The sequence below is a fragment of the Plectropomus leopardus genome, chromosome 17 (assembly GCF_026936395.1).
Source record: "Plectropomus leopardus strain MGB_pleo_1.0 chromosome 17, ASM2693639v1, whole genome shotgun sequence".
In the NCBI taxonomy this organism is placed as follows: Eukaryota; Metazoa; Chordata; class Actinopteri; order Perciformes; family Serranidae; genus Plectropomus; species Plectropomus leopardus.
The window spans coordinates 5,625,234-5,638,789 of record NC_142192.1 but is presented as its reverse complement, the minus strand read 5'-3'; the positions used below and the strand labels follow the sequence as shown (position 1 = coordinate 5,638,789).

Here is a 13,556-nt window from a genome sequence, read left to right as displayed (position 1 = left end):
CCAGACAAAAGAAATTATTGTTGACTTTAGGAAGTCCAGAGGGAATTTGACTCCATTAACGGCTCATCTGTCAGTTTTAAATTCCCGGTCGCACACATCACACACACACACACACACACACACACACACACACTGACAAGGGAAGAGGACACACAACAGAGGCTGGACTTCCTGAGGCACCTCAACAGTTTTAGTATCAGTACTCATCCAAAGCTGATGTCCTTACATGCACTGATCACCTTTTGTTAAGAGACTGGATAGTACAATGTTACGTGATAGTGCTCTGGGTGTATGGCTATATGAGTTGTAAGTGTTACTATTGTTGGCTTTAATTGTTATGATATGGTTGGTCTGTTTACTTAAGGATGACAGAGTCAGAGAATAAGCATTTTACTGCAGTTGTTCAGGTGACAATAAAGTTTAACACTAATTTGAATATGAACCTGTGCCCCCAAACTCCCAAAGCCCAAAGCTTCTCTGGGTCTCAGACTATATTTAGATTCAAAGTATTAAAACAGGCTTGTCTGTGTATGGAATTCTAGAGCTACTTGTACCAAAAAAAAGTAGAAAATTTAAAAAAAAAATTTTTTTTAAAGGGAAATCTTGGGCATGTAGAGAATCAGGGGCCATTTCTTTCGTTTACCCAACAGTGGCATTTTGAGGGCCTGGAAATGCAAACTGGAGCAGACTTTAATTTTTGAAAACGCCACCTCTTCTGTCGACATGTAATATGGCAGTGTGGTGACGATGATGATACAGAAGTATCAGACAAAAATATGAGTAGGAGGAAAACAGTATTGTAACAACAACCTATAAACTATATTTGTATTTACATATTTAAAATTACATTACAAAGTTATTATAAAATTTGAACTTCCTCTTGCAAGTTTTTCCCTCGTTTCTTTTTTCTTTTTTCTTTTTGTTGTTTTAAAATAATGTCTTAGTAGTTTTCTTGTACATTTTTTTTAAATTTCTTGCTCATTATGGGGTTATTTCTTTTTGTGTTTCTCGTGCCTTCTTCCCATGTCTTTAAAAGAAAACAAGTCTGTTTTCCCAAGTTTCAAATGGTTAATCAAAATTGCATTTTTTTCATTGTTATATTTTAATGTACTTCACTTTTGATGCTTTTGCATCAATGGTTATAACCCGTCAATTCAAAATGAGCATGCCTGAACTAAAACTTGAGATGCATTTATATAGCAATTTAAAAGGTTGGTAGTTTGATGTTGACCTCAAAATTTAAACTAGAAGCCCAACATTCATCATACTATAAAGTTCACATTGTTTTTACACATTATTTAAACTAGACAATATAAAGTTAAATGAAGTTGCATGATTTCACTGATCACATCAGTGGAGTGAAGATGTCTTGTTAGCTGTCTACTACAGAAAAAGGTAAGACAGCACCCTCTGTATTTCCACATATATAACAACAGCGTGATGGCCTCATTTCAAATATGATTCATGAGTCAAAGTGATGAGATTGTTATTAAGATTTTATCAACTCACAAAATGCACTAATGCCCCCATAAGGAAATAAACTGGCAGTTATTTAATGTGTGTGGTCAGTTTGGGTATGTTTAATGGGTGTCTTTGTTCTCTCCGTTGGCTGTTTCATTCAGCAGGTTAATGGTTGATTTACTCAAAGTTGTTTGGGTCATAAAACCAAAACAAGGAAATGTTGGCCAATGAGTTGGAACAGTATTCAACACTGCACTCAAATCTGTGCACCTTTTTATCAAGACAAAACCTTTGAACTGAGGACATTTGTATATGTATTAAGTTTGTGTGTTGCTTAATTTTAACCCTTTATCTCTGTCATAATATTTTTTTGTGCATTCTGAAGTGCATTATCAGCGCTTATTGAAATTAACTCTGTGCGTGAGCTTGTGCAAAATTAAAGTCACGTGAAGAAATGTGATAAACTTATACTGTATCTCTTCCTGAAGCTGTCCTATTAATACTAGTTACACTTATTCAAGATTTTGAATTTTTAATACATTTGAGGCAAGTTTGTGAAATATCTCATTGCAGGTAAATTGCTTGACATAAAATGTATATAGCAGCAAGAAACACAGCATACAATGTGTGAAATAAATGCACCAAAAACAAAAGAAAAGGCAAAAACAAAAGCATTCATATTACATATATAAAATATATAGACATATTACAATATACTTCACAATTACCACAATGTTTTTTACTCCATGAAAACAAAAATAAATGTTCGCACACATTTTCATCCATAACTTTAAGTCTATTTTAGTTAAAGGAATATAAGTGAGTCAGACTCATAGAGGCACTTGTACAGTTTGACATTTATAGAGTATATAGATATAAATATGCATTGCATCATATTGTATCAGATCATATGGTATCATATTGCATCGCATCATGTCACATCGTATTGTATTGTGTCCTATCATATTGGAACGTATCGTATCATATCGCATCACATCACATTATGCAAAAACACAAAGATCAGTGTTCTTTGCTGACCAATCACTTTATGTGCTTCTATATTACTAACTACTAATCTTTCAAAGGATACTTTTTGTTTTGAAAAGATATTCTAATGGAACTACTTAATTTACAAATGTTAGCAAGACAGCTTTTTAACCACACAAAACAGATTTTATCACATCAAAAAATCACACAAAAACAATAATGCTCTGCACAGTGTAACATGGTGCCATACCTACCAAATTTCTTTTCAAACATTTCTTAGCCTGAAGAACTCGTTCATTTAGGATGTGCATTGCAGTGTCCAACATCACAAACTGAGAATAAATAAACATAGAAAACACACTGAAAAACAGGCACAAAGCACCATCGACTGCATCAGTCACATTCATCATACGTGTAGTTTCAGTTCACTCTTCATAGATCCTGGAGGATTCACCATTTACAGTTTAGTCTATAAAGGGTTACTGTGTGCAAGGGAGTCAGTCAGAGAAGAAAATGTCTCTTGAGTTGGAAGTCCTCTGCTTCATAGTCTTGTTTTGCTTTATAAAAAAATTTTCTGTCAAGGCTTAAATACTTGAAATGTTGGTAGAAAGATCACCACCCTCTATAAAAAGTGACTATTTGTTGTGCAGCTAGCTCCTCGATAATTCCATATTCATGATTTCCAGGATGTACACCAGTTTTTAAGTGTCTGTTCCCCAGTTTTTCCCAGTAATGACTCCAGTTTCCTTCACTGTCTGCTCCATAACCAAAAACATTGACCTGGGGAAACACAACATAACAATTTTAGAAACTGAGAACGCAGTCAAAGCCTGCTTAAAATCTCAAATCCAATAGTCAACAATCATTTGCACCCACTTGTCAATCATTAGCGTTTTACAGCAACACTGATTCCAAAGAAAAACTCCACATTAAATATTAACCTACCTCATCACAAATATGCAGAGCAAGAATCAAAGCCATAAAGCCTGTGGATGGATACCTGCCCTTCTTTCCAAGCCATATGTCATGGACATACCTCATAAAAGCCGGATTGACCACCATTACCTGTAATTAACCAGAATTAGACTTTAAATGTATGTTTATAAAGTTTATTGTTGAATGAAAAATACTACTCACCAAATCCTTGTTAGCTTTGATCTTTGATTTTACTGGCATATATGATCTGTTGAAAACATGATTGGTTTTGTCAGTAAAAATAAATATAAGACATCATGAAACTAGAATTAAGTCATTAAGAAAAGTGTTATTGCAGAACATTATGATGCCATAGTGAAGTTGACCTTTGATGTAAAATGTCATAACTTCATAATTTTATCCTATTAGACATTTGTATTACATTTTGTCGAAATTACATGCACATTTTTGAGTTTAGGACAAAAAGTGCAGATTCTTAAACATTTTAGACTTGGAAAGACATCAGTTTTATTGTCTTGCTTTCAGATGTCTTTTTGAAAAAGTATTTGAATCTTTGAGCACTGAGCAAATTGGTGCAATTTCTTTCAAAAACATGGGGAAAAAAGGCAATAAGCAACCTGGTAAGAAATGTTACACAAATTACAAGAATTTAGTAGATTTACGAAATCATTTTTTTTTTTTTTAAATCTAGGGAGACATTGTCTGAGTAAAAACGCTATAGAAAAACTGTATTTATTGCTAATAATCAAAATAACGGATATGACATTCTTTTACAGCATTATTATAATTTCTAAGCAGTATTCAACGTTTTTTCTCTTTAATTTTTTATTTTTTGATTTACTAATTTTTGGGTAATTTTATTGTACTTTTTGCACATTTCTTGCAAATTTTGTAGGTCATTTCTACTTTGTTGCTTATTGCCTTCTTCAAATATTTTTGTAAGAATCAAACCAATTTGCTCAAGTTTCAGAAGGTTAATATAAATGCTTATTTCAGGAGGAAGTTTTGTTTCACACAGGCTGTGCCAAACTTGGTCAACTTTTCACAAATATCACACAATGAATGGATTAAATTTCAGCCTCATGTTGCCTCATGATGCTGTCTTCTGCAGCCAGTGGTGGTAACTTGCAAGGCAAATGCCACCCACATGGTAACAGGAGATGATTGGTCTTGCGTGACGGGGCAGCTTGCACACTACGTTAAACCTGTATGGTCTCATGTGGCATGCATCTGTAATCTAATACCTAGAAGACAATAGGATACGGGAGAGGACTAACAAATCACCTCCACCACCCCGTCAAAAAGCCAGTACTGGACAGTGGCTAGACATTGGACTAGCATCCCCGTTATTTAAAACAGCTTAATGCTGCAGGCACAATCACAAAAGAAACCTTAACAACATGTAGTGGGACTTTGTTGTAGCTCTATGCACCAGCTGGTTCAGTGAAGATAAGTGGATGAGCCTCATACAATCCTGTTGTCAACAATTTTCAGTCAACTCTTCCTTAAATCAGCAAGGCAGCTTTTTCTCAACACTCCATGTTGACGCTGTTACTCATATCTCAGACTCTTTGCTGCTGATCTTTAGAGCAATGCATTCAGACTACATCCCAAACACCCAGTTTAGCTCGATTAGCCTATTTAATTGGGCTATTCTCCTTGTTCCAGTATACAAGCACAGAGGGGAAATCAATTTATTGACGAAAGTATGTCTGACTCCGCAGGAGTAGGTGGCAATATGCACCCTTTCAGCTAGTTGCTATTGGACCTCATTCTGGTTGACCTATTACATTATATTTCAAACAAGTTAGGAAGCAGCAAACAAGTTGCAAATCAAAAGGTGAAAAATGTTAACTTTTTTGGCACTGCACATTTCATACATACTCTAGACTTTACTTGTTTTGTTTTCTTCTCTTCTTCTTCTGATGTTTTTTTCTATGAATTTATGCTGTTCAACTTCTGGGTCAAAGCCCGGAGTCAGGACTATGAAGCATGCACAGGACACCTAGGCCAGTTCAGGTCTGTTTGAGTTGTATACATGAAAGATTAAATTGACCCTCAACTGCATTATCTAGGTGTGTTATTTCGACTTCAAGAAATTCAATTTAGTACTACTAACGGACTGACATGTTTTCATGTATTTCAAAAGTCTAGTTTAAGTAGGACTAATACAATAATTCAACTATTAATTTTTTCGTTGACCTGCAGCTTTTGTGCATGAATGCAGTTATCTTATTTATTTCCATCTGGTGTTCAGTTACAATCGTAATGTTAGTCCATGGTTCTCTCCTGCGACTTTATCAGATTGGTGTCAGATTGGTTTAAACAAAGTAGATCTAAGGAATTAAGAGTCCACCTTCTGGTCTGATAAAGTCACTTGTTATTATTGGTAAACTCTGAGTCGACTTGCAAGTAAGTTTTTTACTTGTCAAGTTGAGTCTAAAGTCATCATATTTGTGACGCGATTCTGACTGGAGTCCACACCTCTGTAATATTGCAGGATCATGGTTATGGGGTCTTTTCTCTCTCTTTATGTCTTAATCATGGGGAGTGGTTTAGGGTTTATGGTTTCAGTGTTTATTGTTTCAGAGGATAAGCTCCAGTCTCCCACACTACAGACAGATAAATGTTTTGCCTATAGTGAAAACTATTTCTTGCACTGGCACTCAGCGTTTGCATCGTATGTAAAATGTGTGCAACAGGCACACAGTCTTAGTAATAAGCAGTCAGTTGTCACACAAGAGGGTGCTCTTTGTTGCAACCTAACAACTTACTGTAGCATGCAATGAAGTCTATTGACTTCCGTGAAGGAGCCTCCCGGTCACTTGTGTTACTTCTAATAAACCCAATGTTTATGAGTTAACAAAGTTTTATTTGATGCATAGCAAAGACTCTGTGTCCACCACCTCAGCAACAAGTGCTCACATTGTGCATGCGCTCACCTTTACAGGGTTGTACCTTGTACCGTAATAATATGTCTAAAAGCTGCTGTGTGGTGGGATGCCCTACCAACAGACGGAGACAATGGGATAACTGTGGGATCCTGACACTCATAAATATATTTAAAACGCATAGTGAAATGGAAATTTGACTCACTTTCCAGTAAATCCTGTAGTGAGGGCCTTGGTGACCCACTCGATATCCTGTATCTTGAATGGAACCAGCACAAGATGAGTGGTTCTATCTAAATCCACAGCGCTTTCTGGATACATGACACGATGAGTTGTTCTGGTCCCAACATCTGCTTCATAGCCCTTCGTGTGAGCAGTGTTCATTCTAAACAGAGGGATATAATACATTAGGGAAGTCATAGTCCTAAAGTCTTAGGAATGCCCCAAAATCTTAGAAACATCAGTAGGTTTTAGATCCCAAAATCCTAGAAATGTCCTAAAATCCTTGAATTGTCCTAAAATCCTACAAAGATTCTCAAGTCCCAGAAATGTCCTTACAACCACGCTAAAATCCTAGAATTGACTTAAAGTCCTAGAGATGTTTAAATACCCTAGGAATGTCCTGAAACCTTAAAAATGTTGTTAATCCTATAAATGTTTTAAAATGTTAATGTTTTAAAATCCTAGAAGTGTCATAAAACCCAGGGAACATCCTAAAATCCTAGAAACATCCTTTCATAAAATCTTACAAACATGCGGAAATCCTACAAATGTTCTAAAATCCTTGAAACATTTTATAGTCCTAGAAACTTCCTGAAATCTTAGAAACATGCTAAAATCCTAGAAATATCCTAAATTCCTAAAGATGCCCCCAAATCCTGTACTTCCTGCTATCCTGGAAACATCCTAAAATCCTAAAAATGTTCTAAAATCCTAGAAACGTCCTAGAATCCTAGAAACATCCTAAAATCCTTCAAACGTCTTTAAATCAGAGAAACGTGCTCAAATCCTACAAATGTCCTAAAATCCTGGGAATCTCTCAAAATCCCAGAAACATCCTAAAATCTTAGAAATGTCCTCAGATCCTAGAAACATCCTCAAATACTAGAAATGTCCTCAATCCTGGAAACATGTATGCTGCAAATGTGACTGGCCCCGGCCTCCTGTCATTTGGCAAAAGTTGATTGAAACAGCTTTCTTTAGCTGGAGGATTTACCTTATGATAATGTCATGGAAGTCTATGAGAGGTCCATAATGTGATCTCCTCAAATTCCCAGAATTCCCCACCACGGCACAACTCCTGCAGCGGTCAGGGCTGGGTTCTACAACATCTGGTTTGGGTGATAACATCTGAAACATCCTGTTCACTGTTTTTCTGTAGGTAGTGAAGTTGCGCCTCTCAGTCTGTAGGTGCTGTCACAAACAAAGCACAGGCTGCTGTTAGACCAGGTATGAATTGTAATATATAAACACAATGACAGGCGTTGTCGCCACAGGGATGTGACTCAATTTTACTTAGTGATACTGATTTGCATAACAGGTTTTCCTGCAAGGTAACAACCTACCTTCCACCAGTTGAAAGCGTCCTCTGAGAGACTGTAGTTTGCTGACAAAAACGGTTCAACAAATTTGTTGAAACGCTGTGTGAACCATTGATCCTTTTCAGATAAACATCGCTCACAAGCGCAGGGGCTTTCCAGCTGAGGCGGGGAGTAAGGTAACAAATATGCTCTCCAAAACACACACATGCCTGTCACAGACAGGACAAAAAGGAGCACCCTTACTTTGGAATTCATCTTGGCTGTGTGATGCTCAGGATTGGAAAACCGTTCCAACCTGTAGACAAAGTGTGTGGTAAAAAAAAAACACGAGTCATAAATGTGGAAAAGTCTCATAAAATCATTTTGTTTGTTTAAACCTATACTGATCAAAAGCAAATAAGACAGTTTGGGGGTGGAAAGCATGTACTGCAATTATATTGGTCATTTTTATGTCAGGCACAGGATATGATTTATTTATTAAGGAGCAAACCAAAGCTCACATATATGAGCCAAAATGTAACAAAATACTAAAACAAACTGTGCAATGAAAAAAGAAAAGAATAGAATAAATAAATCAATTCAATAAAAATAATAGAATTTTTTTAAAATTATTTTCATTATTTTTTGTATATTTTCGTCCTACCTCTCCAGACAATAAATCTGCTCTTACTCCAGTTATAACGTCAGACAGTAAGGGTGCCAGAGGATGACGGTAATCCAGCTGAATGCCCATTGGTGCAGGATGAAGTCTTTGGATAGGAGGACTGGCTCTTCGATGAGGAGGGGTGTGGTTTGCGCACAGGTGTCCTAGATCCATCCAAACATTAAAATATAGGAGAGGAACATTTCTTTGTGCAAATGTTCAGATTTTTAGCCCTCTCCTTCTGTTATTTGGCTGTATGAATATATCCTGACCTTCAAAAAAAAAAAAAAAAAAAAAAGTGAAAAATAAAGTTTTACTGTAAATTCAGAATTCTGTTGAAATATAAATGACGACCAATAAATAAAAATGTTTTGTCTCTGATTGGCATACACTTGTTGGTCCATAAATGACACAACAAAACCATAAAAAAAATCTAAATGAGGTTTAAAGGTGGCTTTTGTCGAGAACAAAGTGAAAGTACCTCCGGTAGTTCCAGGTCATCCTCTTCTCCTCCTGCTGACAAAGACACTAAAAAAGGGAAATATAAAAATCAGGATATTAAAAGACTCCATCAGATGTTCTTGACAAATATGATATGCAGGAAAGTTAAATATTTATCCACAAGATAAGTCGTCGAGTGAAGTCTCTCGGTCGGATCCTGGCGCAGCGCTTTATCCGTCTCTCAGCCCGCAGCGCTAGTGACTCGGTGAGGAGCGACATACACAAACTTTATACATTGGTTTGAGGCTATAAGCTGCCAGAGCGCATAAAAAAACTGACTTCCCACATCACATTGTTATGCTCCACTTGAATTATTATAAAGAAAAAGAAGGGGGGAAATGTGTGGGTTATCATATGACTGCTTTCATAATTAATGTAAAAAACAAAAAACAAAAAACAAAAAAAACAGCTGAAGTACCGTGCCAGAGAGAGATGAGACGGAAACACAGTCTGCTGTTGTGTGTTTCGACATCGCGCGCTCACACAGTGCAGCTGATTGGACGAGATGCAGGGCTGGAAACGGAGGCTCGCGCCTAGTACATGAGCTCTGGCAACTTTAATGGAATAAATGCAATCTGTTAATATGAATATGACATACCGAACTATTTCACTGTTACCGATAATTACAGGCCAAAACTCAAAGAAAAAGACATTTTTATGGAACATTTGTCATGACAAGTAACAGAGAACAAACGGCTTCACAGGGTCTAAAGGACAAGAAAAAAGGACCATCCCTTTGGCAATAATAATTTGGGGCTTTAAAATAATTATATTTGTAAGAATTGGAAGAAGTTTCTGAAACAACAAAGGATTGCTTAGTCCTTTCGTTTATATATATATATATATATATATATATATATATATATATATATATATATATATATCAGAATCTGGAGATACATGATTTTTACTGGACAATTCAAGCACACATAACAAATGTAAAAAAAATTCAAAGCTCTATTCTAACGAAAGTATTAAGTTCAATTATGAAGTTGCATGGAATTTAAAGTAACAGAAAATGCAAATACTTAAGTGCCAGTACCTCAAAATTGTCCTTAAGTATTGTACTTGAAATAATGTAATTTGTAACACTCCATCACCGGATATTTCTTAAAGGTCAGAGCCTGCATGTCCCAGTCCTACCTATTCAAAGGATTTTCTTTTGTCATAGAGCTGATTAGATTGCCTCCAGTAATTGAAATTAATTCAAACAAGTAACTTTTTGTATCTGTCACTAACGACCAGACTACGTGGTCTCAACAACAGTGTGCTCAACATGAAGAACATAAAATGATTGTTCCTGTAACCAAACGGAAAGTTTCCAACACCTAACTACAGACAAGCAACATGTTGCCACCTGTCCTTTATAATACAAGATCTCCACGAACTGAAAAATAAAATGCACTCTGTATTATTGAATCAAAAAAGCATGCAACAGAATGTCGTTCACACCTTTGATTCAGAGATTACATTTCAGCATTTTTAGACTGACATGAGAAATATAGGCCTGCAGTTTTCCCCCTAGGCCATCTGTAAAACTGTTGACAGGACAACTCAAACAGCAAACAAGGTCAATTATGATTCTTTTTTCCCCATGCTTTTTCATGTAGGGAGGCTAAATAATTGTAAAACTTTTTAAGGGATGAAAATGCAATTTAAAAATCAGCGACATCGCTGCAATGTAAAGACTACGAGCCATGCAGAAACTTACAGGCAGGGCCTGCAGGAGAAAATCTAATGCTCATATTCAGTGGGCTGGGTAAACCCCAGAGCTAGAAGTAATAACACAAAAAGATTATCACAAGACATAGCAGATAAAAATGATATGAGTTTGTGGAAGAGGATGACACCTCGAATGCCAATAACTTAACGGCAGTACATGATATCCCTGTCGTTCCCTGTCTGACTGCATTCTCAGCCCACACTGGAAAATCGCCCAGGATGAAAAACACTCAGCAGTTGTCCACTAAAATTACAAAACACATTAAAAACAATAAGGAAGAATGAACATTTTTACCGTTTGCAGTATTTCAGCCACATGGCTACAACATCGCTCATGAGGCACACAGGAACCCGGTGGTTTGGCTTTCACCTGATGCTGGACGTAAATCCCAGGCTCTGTCATGTGACACTTTAAGACTCTCACCAGGCTCTTTGAATGCTTTAAGGAAGATAAGGTTCTTTCTCATCTCCTACTTTATTGAAACCTGTCTGTGGCTGCTGGGGTCTATAAAGTAGCCACCTCCACAGTCCAGAGCTGATAGTGTCAAAACAATCACTGGGCAATGACCCTGTAAAAACAGAGCATCCAACCTACCAGTAAATTATATGGTTTTATATTCTTTTGAATTAAACATCATTTGAGAATGCTGTATCCACTGTATATATTGTCAAATTCACGTACCACACGTAAATAAAGCAACCTGCTCCATTTTTATTCTATATTTATTTCAGCACCATTTTCACCCTGCACTGTGTGACTGAGAACTGAGGAATCCAGTGGTGCCAGCCATGCCATGCTAGCTTCTCTCTAAGGGGACAGAATATTGCTCCAAATTTAGGCTAAATTATGGGGATGGAAAAACGGCATGGTCATTTAACAGGGGCCCCTTGACCTTTGATCTCAAGATATCTGAATGCAAATTGTTTCTATGGGTATCTATCAGTCTCCTATTTACACACTTGCCCACTTTATGCTAGTCCCATGCAGTTTTTCTTGCTGTCATTTCATTCCTAAATAAGACAATGTGGTAAGAATTACTTTACGTTGTCAAAGTAGAAAGTTATAACACACACACACACACACACACACACACACACATATATAGAACAACAGCTGTCACCATCATAAACTGCCCACATGACACAGGCTCTCACTCACCCCCAAATCTGAAAACATTACATTATTGTAATTCTAAATCAGTTTTTATGCATTACATTACTTACTCACACTGGATGGGATTTCTTTACATGCACAGTTAGTTAACTTATTTATTTAGAATATAGATACTTTCCACTGTAAAACCAACTTCTGCACATCTGTACTTCCTCCATTGCCCCTTTTGTACATACATTTTGGGTTTCTTTATATTCTATTTTTTCATTTTATATTTTTAAAGTCTTCTAGATTTTTTATCTTACGTCTTATACTATTCAAATTCAGTATTTTTATTCTTCCTGTATGTTTTGCACCAAAACACCAAGTCAAATTCCTTGTATATGTAAAAATACTTGGCAATAAAACCAGATTCTGACAAGTTATTGTGTTCCTTTGCAGTGCAGACACAAGTCTCATGGACTTTTTTTTTTTTTTTTTTTTTTTTACATATAACTTGTTCCCTTTTAAATTTAAAATGCTTCCAAACAACAGATGATTGATGAGGTGATGATTTTGGATTTTGCTCATCAGCAGTTTGCAGCATTTAGGAAAGTTTCTCACAGGCCACTGCCACAGGGTGTGCAGGTAGTGTCATGACAGCTCTTAAACAGTGGCTCTTAAGTTTATGAAGTGCTTGATTTCAAATGCGGCAGACTTTTCTATGAGGCAAAGCCACAGACAGGATAAATAATGGGTGTCGCTACTGTGACATCACCCATTGGTTTGTGGACTGCTGTTTTGAAGCCAAAGTTTAGCATTTCAGATGTTGTCATCTTAGGGTTTGCTGGGGGTTTTTGGAGTTAGAAGTGACCATATTTGACCTCATACAGTGGAAATGGGTGAGTTATATAAAAAATGAACCCTCTTAACAGTTGTCATGAATGTTGAAATCAGTTATCAAGAACTGTCTTTTGTAGAATGTGAGAGATTTTTAGGCATGTTTGATCTGTGTGATAGGTGCAGCTGTACATCCTGTCTATAAGATTTTATGGTGCAGTGACTGTCCCTTTGAGATGTTCCCACCTGGTGGTGTTTTATCATCTGTTTGCCCGAAAGGGGTATTGTTTTTTCTATCAGTTTAGTGTTTTATTGTTTAATTGTTCATGTAGAATGGTTATTAAGATCTTGTTCCTTGTGGTGATCGTGGAAGATGACCAGGTATATAAGTCAGTCCAAGCCGCATTGTCAAGAGAAAACTACAGTTTGTCTTCCCTCCATGAGCTCATGCATTAAAGATTTTTGATTCATCACACCGCAAGTCTCATATTTTTGGAAGAAATTTCTCTCACAAACAGGATGTTTATTTTTGCTGTAAAGTTGGGCATTTTAACATGCGGGTCTATGTGCATGGACTCCGTTTTGGAGTCAGCCAAAACAGGCTCTTCCTCACCTTACAGTGAAGCAGAGGGCACAGTGAGCTCCCCTCACCATATGCTTATGCTGTGGTGCTAACACCACAGGCCTAAGGGTGTACACGCTGCATTATCAAAGTCATGTCTCTATATGTGGTGCAATACTTGGATGAGTAATTTTTATGGCCTCATCTGAGGCAATATGTGCATCACATTACGTTATTATCTACTTACAGGTTACAAAGTTTATAGTTACATTGTGTGAGCTCTTTTTTACTGTTTTATGAATATACTTGGCCAAAATCTCATGTTATAAAGATTAAGTCCCATAACAACAGGCTATTGAACACAGTGTGGGTTAGGAAC

The 13,556-nt window shown here is 36.6% G+C and overlaps 1 protein-coding gene across 6 annotated transcripts; it reads right to left on the bottom strand.

Moving 5' to 3' along the window:
- Positions 1–1,973: 1,973 nt before the first annotated feature.
- On the bottom strand, positions 1,974–11,104 carry LOC121957819 (CMP-N-acetylneuraminate-beta-galactosamide-alpha-2,3-sialyltransferase 1-like). Of its 6 annotated transcripts, none has more exons than XM_088090457.1 (9): positions 10,978–11,104; positions 8,941–8,987; positions 8,460–8,731; positions 7,841–8,111; positions 7,492–7,688; positions 6,481–6,660; positions 3,586–3,631; positions 3,394–3,513; positions 1,974–3,228 (listed from the first exon to the last, which is right to left on the bottom strand). In XM_088090457.1, exons 4-9 carry the CDS (start codon positions 8,069–8,071, stop codon positions 3,061–3,063), a joined length of 942 nt encoding a protein of 313 aa, XP_087946583.1. In that variant the 5' UTR covers positions 8,072–8,111; positions 8,460–8,731; positions 8,941–8,987; positions 10,978–11,104; the 3' UTR covers positions 1,974–3,060. The 6 variants fall into 6 exon arrangements, with proteins under 6 accessions (XP_087946583.1, XP_087946584.1, XP_042362539.2 ...); XM_088090458.1 differs by having other exon boundaries at positions 8,460–8,623; XM_042506605.2 differs by lacking the exon at positions 10,978–11,104 and adding an exon at positions 9,082–9,744.
- Positions 11,105–13,556: the final 2,452 nt, after the last annotated feature.